Source organism: Strigops habroptila, chromosome 11, assembly GCF_004027225.2.
Source record: "Strigops habroptila isolate Jane chromosome 11, bStrHab1.2.pri, whole genome shotgun sequence".
NCBI classification, from domain to species: Eukaryota; Metazoa; Chordata; class Aves; order Psittaciformes; family Psittacidae; genus Strigops; species Strigops habroptila.
The window spans coordinates 37,050,108-37,074,590 of record NC_046360.1 but is presented as its reverse complement, the minus strand read 5'-3'; the positions used below and the strand labels follow the sequence as shown (position 1 = coordinate 37,074,590).

At 50.7% G+C, this 24,483-nt stretch overlaps 1 protein-coding gene across 6 annotated transcripts; it reads left to right on the top strand.

Moving 5' to 3' along the window:
• The first annotated feature begins 11 nt into the window (after positions 1-11).
• On the top strand, positions 12-24,483 carry CHST13 (carbohydrate sulfotransferase 13). Of its 6 annotated transcripts, none has more exons than XM_030501830.1 (3): positions 12-487; positions 20,786-20,868; positions 23,183-24,483. In XM_030501830.1, the coding sequence occupies exons 1-3, from the start codon at positions 394-396 to the stop codon at positions 24,026-24,028; spliced, it is 1,023 nt and encodes a 340-aa protein (XP_030357690.1). In that variant the 5' UTR covers positions 12-393; the 3' UTR covers positions 24,029-24,483. The 6 variants fall into 6 exon arrangements, with proteins under 6 accessions (XP_030357690.1, XP_030357692.1, XP_030357691.1 ...); XM_030501832.1 differs by having other exon boundaries at positions 363-487; positions 20,792-20,868; XM_030501831.1 differs by having other exon boundaries at positions 363-487; positions 20,789-20,868.

Here is a 24,483-nt window from a genome sequence, read left to right as displayed (position 1 = left end):
GCCGGGGGGCAGCCAAGAACACAAAGAGGAGGTCTATTGGTATATTTTAAGCCCACGAAACTTTGCGATGCTTACGAAGTGCTGAGAGAAGTCCCCAGGAAGCTCCCGCGCCCGCAAGCACATCCGTAACTCTCTCTTCCCCCCTTCCAACCCCACCACGGCCGTTCGGTGGGAAGCGCTTAACTCCGGGCGGCGGGCGGGGCGCGGACCCGGCACCGGGCGCGGAAACGCCGCCGGTCCCGATCCCGGTGGTGAGGGCTGCATGGGGCGATTCAGAGGGCTAAGTTCCCGTTCCCGCGGCTGATCCGCGGCGCGGTCACTTCCTGCCGCGGCGGGGCGGGGCGGGGCGCGGGGCTGGCGGGCCCTGTCCGCGGGGCGCTGCGCGGCCGCGGGATGCGGCGGAGCCGGGCGCCGCGGATGGCGCTGGCCGCCGGGCTCGGCTCCTTCCTGCTGGGCGTCTTGTACTTCCAGAGCAGCTTCCACCCAGGTGGGTCCGTCGCGGAGAGGGGTGCGGGACCGCGGGCAGCGCTGAGCCGGCTCCGGCCATCACCGCGGGGTCGGTGCGAAACGGTGTGGTCCAGCGGGACCGACTCACGGGGGACCTGGAGTTCGGTGAACTCGGCTCGTTTCGGGTCTGGGAAGCTCGCTGCTGTGTTTGCTGGCGGTGCGTGGCCGGTACTGTCTGCAGTGATTCGTGTTGCATTGTTAAAGCAAACTTCATTGCGGGTGCCCGTCCCGTCCGCGGAGAGCGGGGCACGAAGCTGTTTAACTCCGGGAATGGTCCCGAGGCTGTGCCAGGATAGGGCACGGAAGAGCTGCTCTGTTCCATAAGTGCCCATTCCGCACCCACGGCCGCTAAAATTCCTGGGGAATCTGGTTGATTTGCTCAAGGGACTTACTGTGTGCTCTTAGAAACATCTTCCACATTGGGAAACGATTCTGAACTAAAATGTAAACAGTTTTGTTCTGAGGGTTATTAATTTCCCTGCCTGCTTTCTGCTCTCTGGGGGAAATTGGCTCCTCTTCCCCTAAGAGATGTTATTGGGTAATTCCTGTAGTTTTAACAATGTACTAACGTTTTGTGCTTACAGCAGCAATCCATCAATGGGGCCTTTAAAGTTCCTCCTTAAAATTCAGGTGGCTGATTTGCCTGAAATGTTAGATTTTATCAGGGGGCGACTAAATGGAAAGTGATTTTCCTTTTATAGGGGCTGCTCCATCACTTAAATGTGTTTCCTTTCCTGAAAATAAATACAGCCTTAACTTGTTGGCTGAATAGGATTGAAAAGCAGTTAGGTTCGGGCAAGCATTTGCTATTTGTAGGAGAGCATGTGAAGTCTGTCAAATGAATTCAGTAATCCCAGAGGAGCATGGTCAGTGCTGTATTCCTTAGTAACTCTGTTTTAAAGTAATAATATATGCACCTTATTTTAGTATTGGGACTCTCTAGTTAAAAGGGCAGCACTGAGTCGGCTCTGATCTCCAGAGCTCCTAATGGGGAGATGATTGTGTTTTACTTTAGATTTGCTTCCTAGTATTTGACTGGAAAATGCGGCTCTTTTCAGGACTCTGCTTTTCAAATAGAGACTTCTGCGTGTCTGAGTCAGCAGAACTTTCTGTGCTGAGCTGACTTTAATCCTTTGGGTGATCTCAGCATCGTTTCACGCAAAGTTCCCATCGGGTCAGAGAAAGCAGGTGATGGTGATGGCATTTCACCAGGGCTTTAGGGGATTTCGAGTCTGGAATGACCCCTTGAGAAGCACCGGCCAGGTGAGGCTTTGGGAGATGCCGACACCGTTAATGAGCTGCAAATCTCTTCACATGAGGCAGTGTGATTGCTGAAGGTGGTCATAGGTCTGGGGTAGGATCCTCAGGTGGTGTTTGTCACCCAGTGGCAGCCTATTTGCGAGGGTGGGGAGCACCCTCTGCAGATTTGCCCCTGGAGGTTCACATTAGAGCTGGATTCAAGTGATACTCATGCTCTTTAAAACCCAATTATTTCCTAGCCATAGTTAGTTGTCTCCCTGGGTCCAGCCTTCATTTTTATGCCGTTTCTTTCCCTTGTTATTTTTTACTTTGCAGTTTTTCCTTTCCTCTTCAGCCCAGTGAAATACTTGCACTAGCAGAGGAAAGGTCATTGCCATATACAGAAAAGAAGCAAGCTAAAAATGCTGCTTTTCTTTTTATCCCAAAGGAAAGCAAACTGAGGCCAATTACTTGAATTTTCGAAGTTACAAGTCACAATAATAGGTAAACAGTTTGCAGACAAAAAATGTCATCTTTAAAGTGATGGTTGCTTGGAGGTTCTTTGGAGTTCTGGTAATCTGGTGTCATTTAGTTTTTGTACAATAATGAAGAAAAATGCTGGAAGAAGTAGTAGTGCTGTGAGTTTCCCCCTGGAACAGTCAGATCCTTTTCTCTATCTTTATCGGGATTCAGCAGGTTGACTTTCCTGGGCCACCCACAGTCCATTACATGCAATGTGCTGAATTAATCCTAGCTAACATAGAGAATGAACCATCTGGTGACCAGGACAAGGAAAACAACATGGGAAGAAAGATGGTACAACCAGAAACCTTTAAGTATGAGAGTGCCAAGGGCTCGCTCAGCTCAGGGAGCAGGAAGATAGGAGGAAAATGGGAGGAAAACTGCTCCGTTTGCATTTCCCACTTGTAGCTCCATCGGGGCAGTTGCGCGCTGGAGCGGTTTGTGCTGAGATCTGTGGCTCTGCTGAAATAAGGGTTTCTTGTTCTGCCTTAGGAACACCCACACTCCAGCATGTGCTGAAATAACTAAATGCCACCGAGTTGGTTATTTTGGTGCTGGAAGTGTTTGAATTGGAGTTAGTAGCAGAATCCCCTGTTGTCTCTCTCCCGGAGGCTGAAGTGAGCTTGGTGGGTTTGCCAACCTCAGGAGAGGTGGGTGCTCCTGAGGGATAGCATCACATAGAATCATAGACTCAACTAGGTTGGAAGAGACCTTTAAGATCAAGTCCAACTTGTGGGTTTGTGTGCTCGAGGGTGCAGACTTCACATCCCTGGCTGTTTTATGTTGGCTTTCCTTGCTGCTGGCTGTACCAGGGGGCAGACACGGGCTGTAGTCCTTGCTTTCTCCCATCCATAGGGTCCTCTGCTCACTTCAGGTTGGTGATGACCTGTCTGTCCTGAAGGATAGGCCTTCAGCTATCTCACTCCAGGCTCACAACCTGTGTGACAGGGAGTGCTCCACTTCCTCTTGTTTCCTGCTTGTTCCAGCACTGAATCACCTTCTCCAGTAAGAAAGAAGGAAAACCCCTCCATCTCAACATGTTGCTTTATTTCTGCTCCAGTTCTGTCCCAATGCACCATCCACCTTGCTTCTTACATCTCTTTAGCAGCACGTGGCACATATCTCACACAGAAAACCACGCCTTATCATTTTGGTGTGGTTAGCAGCCTTCTGATGTGCCAAGATGGATATAGAAGATATCCATTGCCACTTTTTGGGGTGGTTTCCTGTTGCCCAACCCAGCATCTCTCAGCACAAGCAGCTCTTGGAGAAGCTCTTGCTTCTGATCATTGCAATCTGGCCTTTCAGGTTTTCTAAGCTATGCATCCATAGTCTGTGGTTGCTCTTGTGAACTCTTGGTCAGCTCCATCCTTGTGCCTAAAGATTTTTCCCTTTAGGAGGGACAAATAATTACAGAGTTTATAAGTGATTCGATTGAGGTCCCTAAACCTACAAATGCACCTAGACCTTGCCTGAACAAAGATACTGACACGTAGATGTTAGCAGACCCTTACGAAGCAGGGATTTTTTTTCCCAGAACAGGAAAGAGCCTATTTTAGACCTCGGTTCCTCCCCATTGTTTACAGGTATTTTGAGGCTGAAATTCAAGCGCTGCCTTGGGACATGAGTATGGTTCACCCAGCCAAGGCTTTCTGAGACTGAGTCGTGTTCGCAGCTAGCTGGTACATGTCCTCACCTTTCCAGATAACGCTGCCTTCACCCTGGTCAGTGCTGCAAGTTTGGGCAGGGATGTGGAATCCAGGATGTGCTCTGAGATGGTGTTGGTTTTTCAGGTTTTTGTTTGATTTAGTTGTGGGGCAGTTTTGCCCGGCTCAGATTCCCAGTCATGGTGCTGGGATGCCTGGGATGCAGGAGGAGCCAGTGCTCAAAGGACATGGATGTTTGTCAGCCAAGGCATTGGGCAAAGTGAGCTAGAAAGCCATGTTTGAAGAAGACATGAAATACTGTAGCCGTGACCTGTTGTGGTAGAACAGGGTCTGATGCTGAGAGCAGGGCAGTAATGAAGCCCATCTGCTCCCGAGAGCCAGGCTTTGGATGAGGAATGTTTTCTCTAGTCCTTCTTGGCTTCATACAGCTTCTGATAATCTCTGATCCGTGGAAGAGGGTTGGGAGGGGGAAGGATGGAGCTTGGCATACCCAGAGTTAACTCTGTGACTGCAGAAGAGGCTTAACATTTAGGTGGCTCTTCCGGGTGGATCTAGCCTTCACATCCCTCCAGCATCCCTCTGGCTGTTTCTCTCCAGCAGCACATTCCACCTGCACTTTCTGCTTTGTCCCCATTCACCAAACCCCTATTTATCCTGCAAAAGGGACTCCACAAAAACATCTTCTGGAAGCAATAAATCCTTTGCCTGTGTAGGTGCAGGAAGGACCTTGTGTCGCTCATCAGTCAGGTCTGAGGCAAGGAGGCGAGTGCTCACACAGTGCCCAGGGCACTCCTGGGTTTATTACATGCTGGAGTTTATTTCTTGGTCCTTGTGTCCCGCAAGCATCTGAAAGGAGAGCATGAAACCCTCCATTTTAATCCCAGTGCAAACACAGCTGTCCTTCCCAGGACTCCTATCAGGAGCCAAGAAACTACAAAAGCATTAGGTGCTTAACTCCCATTACTCCCCCTCGGAGCTGAGTACCCAAAGAAGAGCTTAACTCCCCAAATACCTCTGTGGGGCCAAGGGGAGGATGTTTCACATTAAGGCTTTGAGGAACAGCTGGGCAAAGGCCCAAAACTTTCCTTGTTAAAGGCAGTTAAAGAATGTTAGTGGTCTGAGAGGGAGGGAGCATCTCACTGAGTAGCGCTGGGATGAGCATCGCCATACCTAGCTCCAGCTTGCACCAATGCTGACAACAGGGATAAATTGAGCTACCCTAAGACCTGGGGGTATTCTTTTCTCCCCAGTAAAATCATTCATGGGTGGAGGGACTGGTGTCAGTGGAGAGTTGAACCCAGTATTCCCAGCCTCTGAGGTCCAGTTCAGACTAGTCTGTTCTCTCCCGTACATGTTCCTGCACATATGGAGCTTGCAATGCTGTAAACAGGGACACCTTCTCCCTGTCTCTGCAGCTTTGGGACAAGGCTATATTAAGCCCTCTGTGATTTCCCCACTGTTTCACAGGGATCTATTAATTTTTCCCTTCTTCAAATACAGCTGCCCCCTTGGCAGTAAAATCCTTCCATTAGGGGTGGCTGGTGGGAGGTATTGCTAAATGCACCCTATACATGCTGCTGCCCTGTGCAGATGTCCCCCTTCCCTGATGCTCCTCTCCAAATGCCTTGCATCACAGCTGGTTCTCGTGATTTATTCTGCCTAGCCCAGTTTTTGCTCTGTTGCACATTTGCACCCCATGTAATTCCAGTAAATGATCCAGTAAAATCAGTTGTAGAGCTCAAATAAATAGGGTTCAACCCCCAAATGTCTCCTTTGCAGCCTTGACTCACTCTATTCTCCATCTCCCAATTGCCTGTGGCTTCCACTGGGAAGCCAAAATCTCACTCTAAGTCAAAGCCCTACATGGGCAAAGGTGGGATGAAAGAGTTGCTCTGTATCCCAGGAGCTGGGTGGCCACTGCTCAGATAAACTCCTCTTTCTGCATGTCCTCCGTAGGAGATCACTCAGCGTAGGAGGTAGCGCTGGAACATGTGGTTTGATTTTGTTTCTCTTGCAGCTTTAATGAGCCAGGGAGCAAAGACGATGCTTCATTTATTGTGTTGGAAGGAGAGCGTGATGCTCTGAGGGGGCACACAGAGGACATGGGAACAGGGAAGGGAAGGGGAGCCAAGGGACTCGGTGTGAGGAGTGGCTCTGTGTGACTTGGGTCCTGTGCGGGAGTGATTAACCCAACTTTGCATGGAGCCAGCAAGCCAAGGAGACCTGGTAGCCAGATGCAGTGGCTAATATCCACAACTGTCATCCCACATTTAACAGCCCCCAAATTCCTGCTTCCCTCTCATTGGGCTGAATCTGGCAGAGCACAGCAGTGCCCTGAAGTGTGCTGTCAGTCTGAGCCCTGCAGACAGGACAGGGATTGCAAAAAGCAAACACACCACACTGCCCCTGCTCACACACTGCCCTCAGTCAGCAAATACATCTTGGGGTCAGCCCCAGGCTGTGACTTGTCCCTGGGTAGCTGCCTAAAAAATGGCCTTTCCATGTGAGAAGTTGAAGGGCTGTGTGCGAGCACTGTGTGGGATTGGGACTCTTCATCAGGGACTGTAGTGATAGGACAACGGGTGATGGGTTTAAACATAAACAGGGGAAGTTCAGGTTGGAGATAAGGCAGAAGCTCTTCCCTGTGAGGGTGCTGAGGCGCTGGCACAGGGTGCCCAGAGAAGCTGTGGCTGCCCCATCCCTGGCAGTGTTCAAGGCCAGGTTGGACACAGGGGCTTGGAGCAACCTGCTCTAGTGGAAGGTGTCCCTGCCGTGGCAGGGGGTTGGAACTGGATGAGCTTTAAGGTCCCTTCCAACACAAACCAGTCTGGGATTCTATGATCCTAGCCATGCCATTAGAGACCCACCTTGAACCTGGTGCTGTCCTGCTGCCCACCCAGCCTGGCAAGACCTGTTGATGGGGGAACATCTTCATGCTGGTGGAAGGTTAGTGGCAGGGAAGCAAAGCTCTCACCCAGCATTTCTTTTGAGCAGGTTTCATTTTTCCCAGGCCCTTTGCAGCAGCCCTGGCTGGGGTGAATATCCTTTTTGAATGCCCTTGCCTTATAACCCTTTCCAGCTCCCACCTTTTGGAGGCTCAGAGGCAAAGATCTGCCTGAATTTTGTTTCTAGATGGACCAGATCCTTGCCTCAGAGAAGGAATTCAAAATCTCTTCAGCTTGCTCAAATCCATGCCCTTTAGCTTGCTGGGATGGCACTGAGCAGATTTAGCTTCAGGGCACAGAGGTGTCCAGCCTTGAGCCAGCCAGTTGGGAATTCCTGCAGCCTGGCCTGCCTGCTCCTGTTTCCCCATAGTGCCCCTGAGCTCTTAATGTTTGGATGAGCTTTGATTAGATAAACAGTTGTTAATTTATGGGCAGATAGGCTGATGGGAATTTGGCCGGGAAGAGCTGGGAGCTGGTCTTTCCTGGGAGAAGGAAGCAGTTTTTCTTCTCACTGGTTAGTACTGCAGCAGCTCTTGGGTTCGGCAGCTACATCCGCATCGAGATGGCTCGTCACCATCCACTCGTGCAGGAAAGCCTGGCCGCATAACCCACATCCTTTGGCAGCTCTGTGCTGAGATGAAAATCACCGTTTGGTAGTAAAAATGGTCAAGAACCTGTTTTTGAGTGTGTGAGTGCATGTGAATTTGGTGTCTACCTACTTTTACTGTCCCGCTTCCCCACACTGCCCCGTGCAGTCTCTGGTCCTTCCTGACCTAGAGCTGGACTCCTCGAGCACCAGCCATTCCCAGCCCCTGCTTTGCCTCTACCCTGTGAGTGATCCTCCCTAATGCCCTGGAGCAATGAGAGACAAATGCAGTCAGTGTTCCCAGTGATGCTGCTCTGCCTGATCACCGCCACCAAACCCTCATGGTGATGTGTCTGTCATAGGTTTGAGCAACCTGGTCCAGTGGGAGGTGTCCCTACCCATGGCAGTGGTGTTGGAACTAGATGAGCTTTAAGGTCCCTTCCAACCCAAACTAGTCTGTGATTCTATGACAGTGTGAAGCTGTTTCAGCAGCTGAGAGATGCTCCAAACCACGCTACCCCAGGTCCTACTCTGGTGTCCTGCTCTGTTACATGGCCATCTAAACTAATCATGGCTGAGTGCTGAAGAAGCACCCAATGCTGGTGAGACCCACCTTTTTCATAATGGGACTTAATTTTCATACACTCCCTCACATCCTGATCCAGCTGGACCTGAAGCCGCTTTCTCCCCAAAAAGTCTCTTCTGAAGGTGGCACTGTCCCTGAAGTGGCTCCAGTGGGAGACGAGCAAGCCTTTAGCCTGGTTGCATCAGATGGGTCACGCTACCCATGGTACGTGAGCGTGGAGGTGTGCTATGGAATGTTCTGGACCTTCACAACAGCGCACAGGGCATGGCGTGGTGTATGGGTCCCTTGTCACCTGTGGTACTGAGGGATGCTGAGGTCACGAGTGCTGGCCTCTTGTCACAACAGTGCTCACAGCTTACTCTTCTTTGTAAATGCTACTTGATTAATAGCCCTCCATCTCCTGGCTGCTTTCCCGGCCCTTCCAGGGATCAGACAGTGGGTTTGAGTGATCTCTCCAGGAATGCTGCTCTCCCTGTGGATTTGCAGCCCCACCACTAGGAAACCTGATCCAAGCCTGCTCTCCGGCCAGATATTGCTTCACTGACCTTGCATGAAGATGGGTGATGTTGACATAAGGTTCAAAGGTGATGTTTGTGTGGATCTGCCAGGTGTGGGTGTCTCTAGTGCTGGCTCCCCCGTTCCAGAGGGCTTTCTTCAATGCCGGACCTGGAAAATAAGCACAGATCAGTTGGAGGTCAGCAGCTCCCCAGCAGTTCCCCATCCCCACTCTTACTGTGATGCCCTGCAGGCTCTGCCCTCTCCCCTGGCCATGGGGAGCATCTCTGCACAGTCATGTTCCTTCATGGCATGAGCAGGCAGCGAGTTGAGTCCTGCACACATCTGCAGCGCTGGGCTGCTCCTTCTGGCAGTGGTGCAGGGTAGCACACTCACTGCTGGTGCTTTTCCAAGTTTCTCCTGGCAGTATCGGAGGGATTGATTTCCTTTAGCTTAATAGGATCAGCAGACGCAGGCATTGTGAGACTCAGACAAGGCTGGCTTGATGCTGGGGGAGTTCTGCTTCAGTTGCTGCTGCTGGGTGGGTGTAAGTGCAGGACCCCCAGTTCCCTTCTTCCTGAGGTGTCCGTTAGACCTTACTTATTCCCTGTAAAACAGAGAGAGATGTCTTCAGAGGTATTCTGAGGGCTTGACCAGCAACAGGGAGGCAAATCCAACAACCACTCACGCAAGTTGCTACCAGTGATGTTGGATCCATTGTGTCTCTGCTGCAATGACACTGGAGATGCTTATATCTTATGCTGAATGTGCTGGCTGGGGAGACAGGGCTCTTTGGTGGCCTTGCGCAATGCCCTGTACTAAATGCAGCAGCAGTAGGCATGAAGAGCTGTGTGATGAGAGGTTATGTGCTGGAGATGGTTCTCCCTAGCCTCCAGCAGGCTGTAATTAGCTCCTGTCCTCCTCTACAAGCTCTTGCAGCTCTTCAACGCACTGTAAAGCCTCTTGTCCTGTATCTTGTGGCAATGTCTCCCAGGTTAACAACCTGCTGTCGTTTAGAAAGGCTGAACACAGACCCTCAGCTGCCCAGAGCATGGTGAGAGCCATGGAGCAGAGCCAGGCAGTGCCTGGGTGCAGGGCGCTGCCTTGGGAAGGGTTTGCTGAGTGTGCATTTTTCCCTCGATCTGCTCGTTGAGGCTTCCATCATTTACAGAGCTGACAAGATGGCTTGAAACGGATTAAGCAAGAAAGTCCTGGAGCTATATGATGTTAGACTCCTTTTTCCTATGTGCGTGCAGGTAGCCTGTGTTCTGAGGGCATCTGCTGAAGCAGACCTGACTGCAGGCAGGTTGTGAGCAAGTCCTGGTCCCCAGCACGTGGCCTCAGCTGAGCAGAAGGCATCAGGCTGGTGCAGATGGGCTCTTGGCTTGGTAGACCCATGCTGCTGTCTGAGCCCAAGAGCTTTCTGCAGCAGTGGCTTGCCTGAGCCTGTCCTGCTGATGGGAGCTGCAGAGGTACAGACAGCACCACGGTGCGCGGGGAGATGCTGGGTCTCTGGTCCAGCATCGCCAGTTGAAAATCATCCCCTGTGCATCCCGGCTGGAATCTCTGCTTTGGCACTGCCAGCACAAACCCTTCTGCTGCAATTCCTGCTGAGCAGCAGACGGGAAAGGAGGAGTTTATTGACAAGGAATGGAAATGCTGGCGGGTCAGGCTCGCATTATATATGCAGGCAGCCAGCTGGGGCCAGGAGAGCGACAGGCATAATGGGGAAGAGAAATTGCTCTTGGAAAGCTTCTGGCATGGCTCGTAGGAGGAATTAACCATTTGAAAACATAGAGTTGCAGGGTACTTAGGCACAGATATTTTATTTGCTCGCAGAGGCTGTATTCCTGCTGGATACTGTGAATTCTGTTTCCTATAAAGATCTTAATCACAGTCCTTGTGACAGCAGAGAGCTGGGCACGCTGCCCCAGCAAATATATCCCCCCACCTCAAATGCCTGTGATCCTTCTATTAAACCTTCCTGACATCTGCTTCAGGCTGGTACTAGTGAGCAGAGCTTCCTGCTACTGAGGAGGCAGGAGGGTTTAGGAAGCAGCACTGAATGGAGTGTCCAGAGTGTCCAGACCAGCTGCTGTTGGCTCTGCTCCTGCTCTGCTCCCCACAGATGATGCATTTGGCAGGTCTCTTGAAGCAGCTGGATTCTCTCTGTCCCTTTCTGCATGATTTATTGCGAGCTAACCCTATAGCTGTCAGCCTTTTCCATCACTTGATTAAGAGTTTTCCTGGATGATCCTTGACTCAAGTTGTCTAAATTGGGATTGAAAAGCCTTTCTTGAAAAACAAGAGCCTGAGCTGTCTCTGGCTATGTACCTGGGTATGGCTGGTGACACTGTGATGGTCCAAGAGGTGCAATCAGTGAGAAGTGAGGAAAAATTACCTTCAGAAACATAAAGGCAGAGTAAGCTGTGTGAGAAGGCAGGAGTCAAGAGAGGAAAGAGCTTTCATGAGGCTTTAGAGAAAACAAGGAGCTTCCGTATGTAATTTTAGTATCTTCCTAATGGCATTGGCAGAACCTCCCCGTTCATCAAGAGTGATGCTCAAATGGTTTTAAAGCACATCCAGCAGACAGATCTCTGAATCACAGTCGCTTCTGGAACCAGCGACTGCCAGTCTCTACACTGGCTTGTGTACAGCCCACACTCCCTGAACAGGAGGCATCTGGCTGCAGCCTGGATAGAGCAGGGATGTCAGGTTCAGGAGTCTATTCCAGGCAGTTGTTAGAGGCTGGGCTGTCTCCCGTTAGGGAGAGGAAAAAGAGGAGCAAAAAATAGTTAGAAAAATAGTTATTTTCCTTCCCAGTGTGTGAGACACGCGGTAGAAATCTGAACTAGCGCAGGATGTTCAGACCCCATCTCATGTCAGGAGCTTAATGTTCTTTTTGTGGTAGCTTAAAACAATACTGACGACACCCCCCAAACCTCCCAGCGCCTCAGTGGCTGCTGTCGGAGCAGTTTGTGCAGCATATGGAGGATGGAGCTGGCTGCAGACCCATTGATGCTAACCCATCAGCTCCAGCGTTCACTGCAGAATGCTGAGCTTGCGCTGCAAACACAGAGCTCTGTGGGCTGGGTTTGGCATCCAGGCACAAGAAGCAAAACACACACATGAGCCCATTGTCTCTTCTGTCACTCAAGTGCCCCAGCAGCCTGGTGGGATGTGTCCCTTGTAGGGTGCTGGTGGGGCTGCACTCAGAGTCATGCTGGCTTGCGCGCCTCGAATGGTGAGAAGCCACCGTGCCCTCTGGTTCCTGCTGGATCTGTAAGAGGATTAATAGAAGTGGACAATGGAGGTGACGTTGTCAGCAGTGCTTGCTATGTTTCTTTGGAGAGTGTTCAGCAGAGATCCTTCTTTTTTAGTGGTTTGGAGAAAAACCAAAATAGCTCTGAATGTTGGGCCGCTGCCCCGCTCTCATCTCACATCCCCCATGCTGCTGATGGGACATGCAGGCTGTGATGTGGCTGTGATGTGGCAGTGGTTGGTCTCTCCTAGTGTCTTGTTTTCAGCCATGGTGTGTGCCAAAGGCACAGCAGACTGTGAGGAGTGAGAACCATCGAATCATAGATCTTAGGCAGAAGTTCTTCCCTGTGAGGGTACTGAGGCGCTGGCACAGGGTGCCCAGAGAAGCTGTGGCTGCCCCATCCCTGGCAGTGTTCAAGGCCAGGTTGGACACAGTGGCTTGGAGCAGCCTGCTCTAAGTGGAAGGTGTCCCTGCCCATGGCAGGGGGTTGGAACTGGATGAGCTTTAAGGTCCCTTCAACCCAAACCACTCTATTATTCTATGATTTGATATGCTCGAGGCTCCTGGGCTGTCCATACCCGTTTGCCCTCAGATTTCTGTGCGTGAGGGCCCTGGGCTGTAATATGCACGTTGTGGATGGTGTAAGTGCCCCAGTATCAGGCAACGAGGCTCCATTCCCCAGTGCAGTGTGCCAGAGGCACTCCCGTCCTGTGAGCCATGGCACAGGGTCTCAGACAGCAGATGACTGTGCAGACATCAGGCATCTCGTGCACAGGTAAAGGCAGGTGTACTTGGATGTTTGTTTCCACTTCAGTTCCCGAGGCCATGAATTTCCACCCCAGACATACCCCACAACCTCTGGCAGGCTCAGCCGTTCTCTGTCTGGCTGGAATGAGAGCAGGACGTGTACTCATCCCATCCATCCCTTTCCACAAAGAATAGCTTAGGACATTCATCCACACCCTGCACTAACATTTCCTGAAGGCATCACACCCCCTTGCCCAGCTCTTGCCCATGGACCGCTGCCTTCCAGCCAGCAGTGCACATCCCGAGAAGAGGGAATGGTTTTTCCCATTAAAGGAGGTGTGGTTGGTCAAATTATCCCATGTAAAACAGTGATTCATTGTCCCCTCTTCACAGTGTGGTTCTTGGCCGGAGGGAGACTGTCCTTAGTGCCAGGGAACCTGGCTGCTGTTACCGTCTAGTGGTGCCACACAGCCCTAGGACTTTGGAGAAGCTGCAAGGAGGTGATTGCTGCAAACAGGGGTATGATTTTTTTAGGGGGTGACACCTTTCATCTCTTTCTCAGAGGAAGTCATCTTGGACATCGTGCCCATGCACACCTTGTGGTGGTGCCCAATAGCTTGAGATCTCTGTGTGTGTAGGAACTGTGGTTTTGGGCTGGAAATGCTGCAGAAGGGTTTGCCCCAGGGGAGAGTAGCTGTGGAGCATGTGCATTTGGTGGAAGGAGGTTGGAAAATGCTCCTTTCCCTCTTACCTAAGGGGATTGTACAGTAGGGCTTCCTCAGGAGTGAGAGGTGTCACCTCACATCATTGCCTGTGGTACCTCTTCTGAGGAACGTGGCTGGGAAGGAGGTACTGGGGGTTCTTCATCAGCAGAGATGTGTGCTGAAAATGAGAGCTGGGGATGGGGAGCCCCATCACCCTTCAAGGGCCATCTGTAGCTGCTTGGAGTTGGCCTTAAGTAGGTTCCCAGAAAGCCAAAAGAGTCCTTTGGGGAAAAGGAGGGTTTTCTGGGGGAGGAAGGTCTGTGCGATGGGGGCTGGTAGGACTCCTCCATCGGCAGGAGCGGACCATTGTGCAGCCTTCATCCCTCTTGTTCTTCTCCCTCGTCTCACCTTGAAATGATACTTTAGCGCAGCAGCTAAAACATCACTTTTAGGTGACCCTGGTGCCTGCGGTGCTGCAAAACCATCATCTCCCATATGCAAGAATGTGTGGGGTCATCCATTCGAGCTCATGGGACAGAAGGTTTGTCTTTCACTGCTGCAGCTCGTCGGGCCTGTTGTACCTGGGCTGTTCTCTGTGTAAACCTCCTCATGTGCACGTCCTGTCTTGCCCCGCTCAGGTTTGCCTCCAAGCTGCTTTTATTTGTGGTTTTCCCCTTAGCTTTGTGGGTAACCTCTTTGCAACACATCCCTGTTTATCCCGCTGCAGTTTCTGAGTGCTGGAAGGTGGAGAGGGGGTGGTGGTGGGTGAATTATTTGGTTTGGCTGTTTCAGAAGGGCTGGGGGGGATGGTAGATGATATGTAGTGGTGGAAAAAAGCCTGAGCTAAGCTTTCAAGCATCCCCGTGCTGCTGGGACTCAGTTCTGTCTGATCCAGCCAAGTTCAAGTCACTTGGATTGGCTTAATTTCTGCTGGATGAAACAGCATTAAGTCAGGACCGCATGAACCACTGACTGGAGCATTCTCCTTATGGGAAGCAATCCTGTCTCTGGGCATGATCCTGTACTTGTCTGATTCAGCAGGACCTCTAAACAAGGAGCCAAAGGTCCCAATGATCTCTTGCTCAGCCCCAAAGCACACGTGTGTGTTTTCCAACCCACCATGTCATGTGGGTACCACTGGGGAGGTGTCGTTTGCAAACGCATAGCAGTGATCTTGTAACGGTAAAAGCAATGAAATAGTCTTCATTAAGCCCTTTGATGGACAAGCAGTTGAGCTTCAGACTTGGGTGTGTTTTACTCCCCATCCCTGTGAGAACAGGCATATTTTGGTTGTCTGTGCTCTTGGAGGTGTGTGACACCAATCACAGTTGCCAAGCTGCTGGGGATGCTCCTTGTGAGAGGTGGTTCCTGGCTGGAGATGGGGCTTTGCTGTGGTGGATAACCATGCTGACATCCATGTGGTGGCTGTGCTGGAAAATAAGAGTTGTATGGCCCAAAACCAAGCTACCTGGAGGCAGTTTCTGAGCCTGAGGGTTAGGATGCCGTGCTGGTGAGAGAAGAACCTTATCCAGTGGTTTCAGAGGGGCAGTTCAGCTTCCAGGTCCATGCCAATGCCTGAGGGTTGTGGCTCAGCTGGTGACACAAAGGGATGCCATTAAGTCATGTGGAGGTTTTGCAGGGGACGGGGATGTGCCTGCCTGCAGACCTGCCCAAGGAGCTGGTTGAGTCCGAATTCACAAAGCTGAAGCGTGCATTTAAGCAAATCAAGCATATGGCTGTTGGATTCCTTTTCTTCTCTAGCATTTTATATTTCCTGTATCCCTGGATTTTTAGATGCAATACAAACGAGCAGTCGCAGGATTCCAAATTGATTGGATTGTCTCTTTGCTGAAGCCAAAAGTTTGCATTCCCAAATCATAACTTTACAGTAAGAGTAAACATAGGAATGGGTTCTGTTTTTAATTCTTAGAGGTGCTCCCTTAGCTCTGAGGATGTGTGAATGCCAGAATTGCCACACTTTCTCACAGCTGAATGCAGCATGCAGGAAAGCAAGCGGTCACTTATTTGATCTTCTCCATCAAAGAGAGGTCGCTACCTTCAGCAACATTAAATCAGAGGGCTTGGAGTTTGCTGTTGGATTGTGGTGTTTGCGTCCTTGTTTTGACAAGTAGTTATCTTTAGGATAAACCAGCCCAACAACCAGCTCTTGTGCTTAGGTGGAAGTGGAGCAAATGTGTTCTCCACCAATACGAGCCCAAGCAGAAAAGCCAGAGCTTCCTAGAATGAAACTGCTTCCTTGAGACCAGCACTGCTCAACCCAATTGCTCTGAGCCTTCCAAGCAGGGCTTTTTTTTTCCCTCTTGGATGTTAAAATCGAAAATTGGACCGATTCAGCAGCCAGTGGCTGCAGCAAGGGCTTGGCTTTGAGTAACTCTCTTAAATTAGAAGGCAGGATCCTCTCTGTGTCTCTTGGGTGCAGTTATTTTAACAGCGAGGAGCCCGTCTCCACGAGGCTGTGTTTCTGCAGTCAGGGATGAGTGAGGCATCGCTGCTATGTCTGAAGCACTTGCTCATTGCCCATGGCAGGTGCTGGAGGGGAGTCAGTGATGTCTGGGACAGCTCATTGCTGTACCCACAGAGATCCAGGTACTCATTTCTGGCTCTTTCAGTGACTTAAAGCAAGTGCTGATCCTGTTACACTGTAGAGCTCTGGGTGTTGTTTCCCCTTTTGGTAAAAAGCAGTAATACTGTTCTTATATGTTTCCCACTGTCAACTGTTCTTTCGCTTCTTCCTGCTGCATGCATGCCACGTGTCAGGCAGCCAGTTCATGTCACTGATACCTTTTCCTATGTCCAGAATCCATCACAAATGTGAATCCATCACAAACCCATCACAAATGTGATGGTTTCACACCCCACCTCCCCAAGTTCAGAGGGGGTTTTTTGGTCTGAGATAGAGCATCCCCTTCCCAGAAGGGCTGCCCTGAGACCCGAGTGTTCCTGCAGCCCAGGCAGGCACCAATCCCACTCACCCGCAGGGAGCTGCAGGCTGTCATTTACACTCAGACTGATCATTTCAGGTGACCAGGCACCACAATTAGTCTTTCTCTTTTTTTAGGTTTTGTGCAGACACAACAGGAAGTGGAGCCGGGGCTCTGAGACGGTAGTGGAGTCAGGATGAGCTGTTTGGGACCTCTGCTTGGGTGCGTTCTCATGCGTGCTGTCCCTTCACTTCCTTTGGCTGGAGAACACTGAATCTCCAGGTTTTAACTCTCTCCAGTGTTTCATACTGGAGACCACAAGTGGAGCTTTTGGCTCCTCGTAGCTGCAGGGTACAGCCTGGAAAAATGCTTGAATGCTCCATCCTCCAGCCCAAAAGGAGTTGGGATTCTCCTGCTGCATCTTGGCCAGACTCCCACTGATCTGGGGTTTCCAAACCTCTTCCTAGTTGGCTTTTGAGTCAGGGCATGAAGATGTCCTGCATGTGAAACACCTCCCATCCCTCTCTGCTGGCCTGTTCCTAAAGGACTGTCCATCCTGGCTCAGCACACACATGCATGGGGAGCCAGTCCTGGGATTGTCTGGTTGCCTCACAGCCCTGTTCATCAGCTCTAGGTCTGCATGGTCCCAGGAGAGCAGAGCTGTCAGTGCTGCAGGTGGGGGATGCCAGTGCTATGGATAATAGTATTCATGTCTTTTTGCTTCCATGGCAAATACCTGATCTGTTTCAGGACTTCATTTGCCCTTTTTTATGGCTGTCATGCTGGCAGCTTATAGCCCAGAACTAATGCATCTGGGACCTCCTGCCACTTGCAGCAGCAAACTAGCCAAAACTACTGAATTCCAACATTGTGAAACTAAACTCTGTTGAATTTCCACTCCCCTGGTCCAGGAAAAAGCTTTAGTTTCCCTGTTTGGTGTTTTAGTCTCTCCCTGCCATGGCAGCCTTTCTCAATGCTTTGTCCATCATCAGTTCTTTCTATTTCTATGTCAACTCATTCCCAAGGTATTGATCCCAAAGCCAGTCTTGGAGCTGTTTTACTAGAAGTCTGCCTTCTGCCCAGCATTTCCCGTGTGAACGCTGCCTGCTTTCCAGCTGCTTATGTCCCTTATAGATCACCTTTTAAACTTCATCTCCTCTGACTGAAGTACCTATTTCCTGTGGTCTGCCGTATCTCACGCATTATATCTGGGTGAAGATCTACCACATGAGCTTGATCTACAGGAATGGCTTATTTTACTCACAGATGAGGTTGCACGGGTACGAGCTGCGCTTTGCCAATGCGGTGTTGATTTTATTCCCCTATCCACTTGCACCCACGTCTTTTAATTGTTTTCTTTCCTCCAGACTGTTTTCTAAAGCCGTGATAATGCTGATGTCAGCCTAGCAGGCTTGTTGCTGCTTGAGCCCTGTCTCCAAGCCAAGCTCTTCAGTTCAGGCACTGGATTTGCTGTTGTGGTTGCAGAGAACCTCCCTCCGTAACAAAGAGTCTCTGCAGCCAAAACAGCAAATCCTTTCTCTGGTGATTCCAGAAGTCTGGGATGGGCATGATCCAGTCTTTCCCTCGCCTCACACATGTCTGGCTGTCTTTGCAATCAGCTAGTACACCTAAATATTCACTTTAGCTTTTGAATCTATTCCCTTTTCCAAAGAGAGCTGGTGAGTCACTGAAACACAGATCCTGCTGTGGTGTCGATGTCACACCACTGCAGGAGAACAGCTTTGGGTTTGATGGGGCAGCGCTAAAATCTGGGATGTAGGGGGAAAGGAGGGAGGGAGCATGTTGCCTTTTTAAGCTCTGAAGGAAAGACTGAAAGCATTTGTAGCACAGGAGACTCCACAATGGGCCTGAGCTCCCTTTCAGGCTCATCTTCAGTGATTTCTAGTCAATATTACTGCTCTAGCGTGGGATTTTGGTCTCTTGCTTTGCATCACCCCTATTTCCTTGCCTCATCCTTTGACGACACAAAGGACAAATGTGGTATTTTCCTTCTTCAAAACATTTTTGATTTGGATCATGGGCATACACTGTCTTGATATTCGTTATCCAAGTGGTGATCCAGCAGTTGCCAAGGGCTGATGTTTTCTTCTCCTCAGAAACTCAATATACCTTGGCTAAGTGATATCCTTGCTTTCGGATGCAATTGTAGTGATGCTAGATTTCTGTGGATTACCACTGCATGTGGTGGAATCTGGGAATGTCAGCAGCAAGCTGTAAAGTCAGGAGGAAAGCCAGGATACAAATATCTTGGCAGCTCCCCCATGATGGAAGATCCTGCTGTACTCAGGGCCGTGATGCCAAAATGTAGCACTAACCATTAATTTACTCAGATGATACTCCCTCCTCAACACTGTCATATCTTTCAGTATTCCTTGGCCTTCCCAAATGTCTTGGAGTCCCAGGAGCATCCCAGGGATGGGTAAGCCAGTGGCACAGGGAATGGCGTGATTGACTCACTTTCAGCGTGAATGAGTGGAAGAGGGATGTGTAGGTGCCATTGCCCATCTATCTGCACCATCAGGTGGTTTGGGGATGCTCTGGGCACAGGCAGCCTGTCTCCAGTCTCCATTCAAGCACACGTTGCTGCCTGTAGGTATCTGTAGGTGTCTGACCCCTGCAGAGGATGGATGCTTTGGTCCCAGGGGTACACACATTGGCTGCTGCCCTCCACACACTGCACATGGATGCATCTGCTGCATCCCCCTGTGCCGCAGGGTTTAACACTGTCTCCAAACCTCATCCTCACGTTTGCTTTTCTCCTTGGGATGCTGTGTGCAGCGTGAGCAGACGGTTTCTGAGGAGGGGGGAGGCTTCGCTGTGGTTGGAGCCTGTGAAAACCTGCTGTTGGGCCAGAAGGGTTTGGCGTGCGTCTGGGGCAGGGATGGTGTCATCGCTTTGGAGAGCAGAAGCTGTCAGATGCAGTGAGTGTGGAGCATTGGTGTCCTCCCCCTTCCAGCTCTGGCTCCTCCAGCCGCACGGGAGCAGCCTGGCAGCTTGGTTTTTGCCTTATTTGCTTTCTCTTCCCCTTTTTCCTCCTGGAAGCCCGTACAGCTAGAGCACAGCGGGATTCTGGGGGGTTTGCTGCTATCCAGAGAAGACGCCTTGTTCTCTGCCAGCTCTTGTGCTGGGGAAAGGCTGGAGGAAATCCATTTTGCAACGTTTCTACTGGGGCTGTTGGCAGGAGGTATGTGGAGTGCAGCAGGCTCTGGCCGGGCTTGTTCCTCTGCCTCGCAGCACTGAAAGCTTCAGCCTGGAGCGACCAGAGCAGGGATCTGACCTGCCCAATCTCTGCTCACTCCATGCTTTGCTGCAGATTTACTTTTTGTTCACCTTAAAGAGCCTCCTGCAGAGCCACCCCGCTTCATCCCTGCCATAGAATCATAGAGTGGTTTGGGTTGGAAAGGACCTTAAAGCTCATCCAGTTCCAACCTCTGTGACGGGCAGGGACACCTTCCACTAGAGCAGGTTGCTCCAAGCCCCTGTGTCCAACCTGGCCTTGAACACTGCCAGGGATGGGGCAGCCACAGCTTCTCTGGGCACCCTGTGCCAGCGCCTCAGCACCCTCACAGGGAAGAACTTCTGCCTTATATCTAACTTGAGCTTCCCCTGTTTCAGTTTGAACCCATTCCCCCTTGTGCTATTGACCTGTCCGCGTCTTATACCCTTGTCCATGGCGTGACCCTGCACTGGGCACTCAAGCCTTTCCTGGGATGCATTTCCCTGCATCCCAGCGTGGTACCGGCACGAGCAATTTGCATTTCTAGCAGCTTCAGGTCAGCGTGAACCACCTGGGGTTTGTTATGTCCTTCCTAAGAAAGGTTCTGGGTGATGCACGTGTTAATCTCGAAAACAAACGCCTCCACTTTGCTTTTACTAAATATAGGAGAAGCGTCTGCTGCGGTGCAGGGCGCTTCCAGAGAGCGGGGTCACGCTCTTAAGCTTAACCAGGAGTTTATCAGCCCCAACGAGGAAAGGGACTTGGTTTCAGTGCTCTCTGCTTGCAGATTGGATCTGCAGTGAGTCCAGTTTTCAAGGTTGAGCTCGTTCTCTGTCATTTGCAGAGGGCTGAGCCTGGAAATGTGAAACAGGGCTCCCCTGAGACGTGCATCTCACATACGTTGGGTCTTGCGCTTATCTCTCATTAGCACAGATGCTGTTTCACCCTCCTGTGGGGTAACTGATACAGGGGATTGAGGAAGAACCCAAACCTTCATGTTGAGTCACATCTCGAGCAGTCCAGTGCTGCAGGAAGTGTCATTTCCCACGAACAAACAAGCATACAGGCTCTGCTGATGAAATCTGGTGAGATCAGGCCATCATTTCCCCCTAATTACAGCTTCAGAAATGAAGGATGTTTAGCTTAGACCCTGGTGACTTTATGCTTTTGGAGCACTTTTCATTTAAGTAAAATACAAGCACATGAAAATCAAGATGGGATTTGGATTTTTCCTTCTGGTTGTTTAGGCTCAAAAGATGCCATCTGTGGCTTGTATAATCAATTAGCTTCTGTTTGGTGGTGGCCAGTGAGCTAAAAGACCTGTTTTTTCTGTCTCCTTTTCCAGCTGCAGAAGATGGGGTTATGAGATCAATCTGGCAGGGGAAAGCTGGTCGCAGCCCACTCCAGGCCCTCTATGAGAGTGACCAGGTAAGGGGACAGGGAGATGATGGGTGAAGAGGGATTAGGGTGCTGGGGGTTGACCCCTTCTTCCACCCCTCCGGTGTGTGGGGCACTGTGCTGCCTCCAACCACAACATGGTCCCCATGACTGGACCTCTGACCATGGCCAAAGGGAAGGATTACACTACTTTGGAGTAATTGTTGATAAAAAACTTGGTGCTTGGGCGAACGTTTTCATTACTGGTGGGCTGAGCTGGGTAAACCTGGGAGGTTTCACCATCTGAGGATTTCAAAGCCAAGTCTGGGCCATCATGGCAGGGCAAGAGCATCATTGCTGCACTTCTGAGCTAATAATGGATAGATGCTTCCATGTTGGGTGCTATATACGTTTATGCACATGTATATGAATATACATATAATTATTTATATGCAAATATCTAACACACATATAAAGCTGGACCCAGCCATGAGGGGTTTATAATCCTGGAACATCTCAGCCCTCTCTATCACCCTGAGCCAGCCACACTTGCTGAAGAAGGGGCAATCAGGCACAGCCTGCGCAGGGAAATGTTCCCTTCTAGGTGGGTTTAGTGGGTCCCTGGCCATGCAAGGATCTGCTGCAGGACAAGACACAGGGGCTGCATGGCCTCCTTTCCATACATGATGCTTTGTGTTACTGTCTAGGTTGATGCTTTTGTGTCTATAAGCAGCCAAATTAACATTTTAGCTGGGAAAAATGGCAAGCGTGGACTTTCTTGGCCGTGATGCCAGCAATCCCTAATGCTGCTGGAATGTCCTGGTGTTACTTCTTTAGAAGTGATAGTTAATTTCTCTGGCTTTTAAAGAGAAGGAAATGAAAAGAGCAATTTTACTCTGAAATAACTGCAAGACATGCACTTATTCCAGTGGGTGGCTGTTGAGAAGTAGTCACATTTCTTTGTTGCCATGCCTGCAGACAGTGTCTGTCTGTCTGTCTCTCTTCCAATAGTTTTGAATTACTCAAGTGCAGGGAAAAACACCTGGAAAAAAAATCACGTTATTAGGATACCTCTTTATTTTTTTAACAACACTTGCAAAAGGGGTTTCCAATTATAAAAGGTGATGGGCAATTGATTCCTTCTACTGTGCTTCTTCAGCTATGGTGTTAGGTGCTGTGTCTTCTTCATATCCAAGTAGCCAACAGTGTCAAAGTCATGTCTTGGTAGCAGTTATTGTTCATTAACCTGCATTTCCTCCACCTGAGCATTTTCCCTTATCATCTCCCCTTTGGAAGGAGCAGAAATTGGATGCTTTCTCTTGCCCCTAACTCAGGTTACTGCCTGTGAGGTTCCTGGAGAAAGTAGTCACTAAAGTGACCTGGACAAGGTTATTTCTTTTGTGGAAATGAGGTCCATAATCCAATAATCCATCCCTTGCAGGAGGAGCTGTTGTCATGTTGCCACATGGGAGCCATTGCGTTGCATTAGAGCAACACCTCTATGGGGTCAGAGCGGCCCCGGAGGAGGAAACGGGTGGTGAAGCCGTTTGTGGTTGTGGTTGAGGCTGTTGGAGGTTCCCAGTGGTGATCTCAAGGCTGAATGTGAAACCTTCCAACCCTCGTGAGCAAAATGGGGAAGGAGTGGGCAGGAGGAGGAGACCTTCCCCCTCTGGGTTCCTGGAAATAGTTTACTTCCCCAGATGTTTTAATGATGTTTTGGGATTTTTGATGAAAACCATGACAGGAAAGGTCACGTCCCCATATCTGGAGGGGGGAAGTTAATGCAGCAGCTGCCAGGCCTTGATGCAAAGGCCAGATGGGATAAAGAAAAAGGGCCATAAGTGGACTCCTCATCCCTTTGGACAAAGGACACTGTGACTGGCGCTGAGGTATCAGACTAGCCTGTATGGAAGAAGTCCATCAGGAGATAAAACCTGAAGCCCTCAGGAAGGGCCCCATCATCCCCTTCAGCAGCACTTCCATCATGCCCTGCCACTCCACCTCACCTCCCCATGTCTAGCCCAGTATGTGGGGGATGCTGTAACAAATATTCCCTTTATTGACTCTCTGCACTACGTGTTCTTCCCTCACCCCCTTTGACTTGTCTCCTCATCATGTTTTATTCTCTCTTTTGCCCTCAGCAGGTCTCCAAGGATTAAGTGCACCAAATCAAACTGTGTTTAAAGTCAACACTATCCCCAAAAATCCCACGGGTGACGGAAAGGGGATGAAAAGGGGACAGTTATGGGCCAAGTCTTGTGTGTAGGGCATGATCAACACAGAATCATAGAAGAGCTTAAGATCATCTAATTCCAACCCCCTGCCATGGCCAAGCTGGTGACCATCTCTTTCTTTTCCTCCCCAGTTTGAGCAGTCATCACTGCAGGCAGTTCACCAGCAGAGACGGGAGCTGCTGAGCAACATCTGCAACCGCTACACCCGCAAGCGGCGTCTCCTGCGCCCGGATGACCTGCGGCACTTGGTGGTGGACGACACGCACGGGCTCCTCTATTGCTACGTGCCCAAAGTGGCCTGCACTAACTGGAAGCGGGTGATGATGGTCCTGACGGGGCAAGGCAAGTACCGGGACCCACTGGAAATCCCTGCCAACGAGGCGCATGTCTCGTCCAACCTGCGCACCCTCTCCGAGTACAGCATCCCCGAGATCAACCACCGCCTGCGCAGCTACCTCAAGTTCATCTTTGTGCGGGAGCCCTTTGAGCGCCTGGTCTCGGCGTATCGCAACAAGTTCACCCGCAGCTACAACACTGCCTTCCACAAGCGCTACGGCACCAAGATCATCCGGCGGCACCGGCAGGAGCCCAGCGACGCGGCGCTGGAGCGCGGCGACGACGTGCGCTTCGAGGAGTTCGTCTACTACCTGCTGGACCCGCGGACGCAGCGGGAGGAGCCCTTCAACGAGCACTGGGAGCGGGTGCACTCGCTCTGCCATCCCTGCATCGTCCACTACGATGTGGTGGGCAAGTATGAGACCTTGGCTGAAGATGCCAACTACATCCTCCAGCTGGTTGGGGCCGACACGAGCATCAAGTTCCCGTCTTCGTCCAAGACCACGAGGACGACGGATGACATGACAGCGCAGTTCTTCCAGGACATTAGCCCTTTCTACCAAAGGAGACTCTTTAATTTATACAAAATGGACTACTTACTCTTCAACTACTCCATCCCCTCGTACCTTCGCATCCGATGAGGCAGGGACTGGGGGGAGAGGTGAGAGAGAGCTGGGTAACTCTCATCTTGTCACAGTTCCTCTCCTCCCACCCGTACTGATGTCTTGGTTGACTTCCTCCCTATGCCCTCTCCGTTACAGTCTGTTCTACATCCTGCGTAGTTTGGAGGGAAGACGCCTCTTGAAATACTGGAGCTTTTCCTTCCCTTTCCCTCCTGACCTTCATCATCTCCAGGGGATGGTGGTGGGACCAGACACTGCTGGGTAGGAGGGCTTGCCTTGGCTGGGGATTTTCTTTTAACCAAGACTCCGCTGTAGCTCCAAGTCTTGGGAAGACTCCTTTATCGGGCAGGATCCCTTGAGGTCTTTCCCCTCCTTACTGGGCTGTTTGGGGTGGACATGGCATCTCGGGGGGGAAGGGTGGACTGTGACAGAGACTTGCATAGCACCTGAAATAAAGCAATAATTTAATGTAA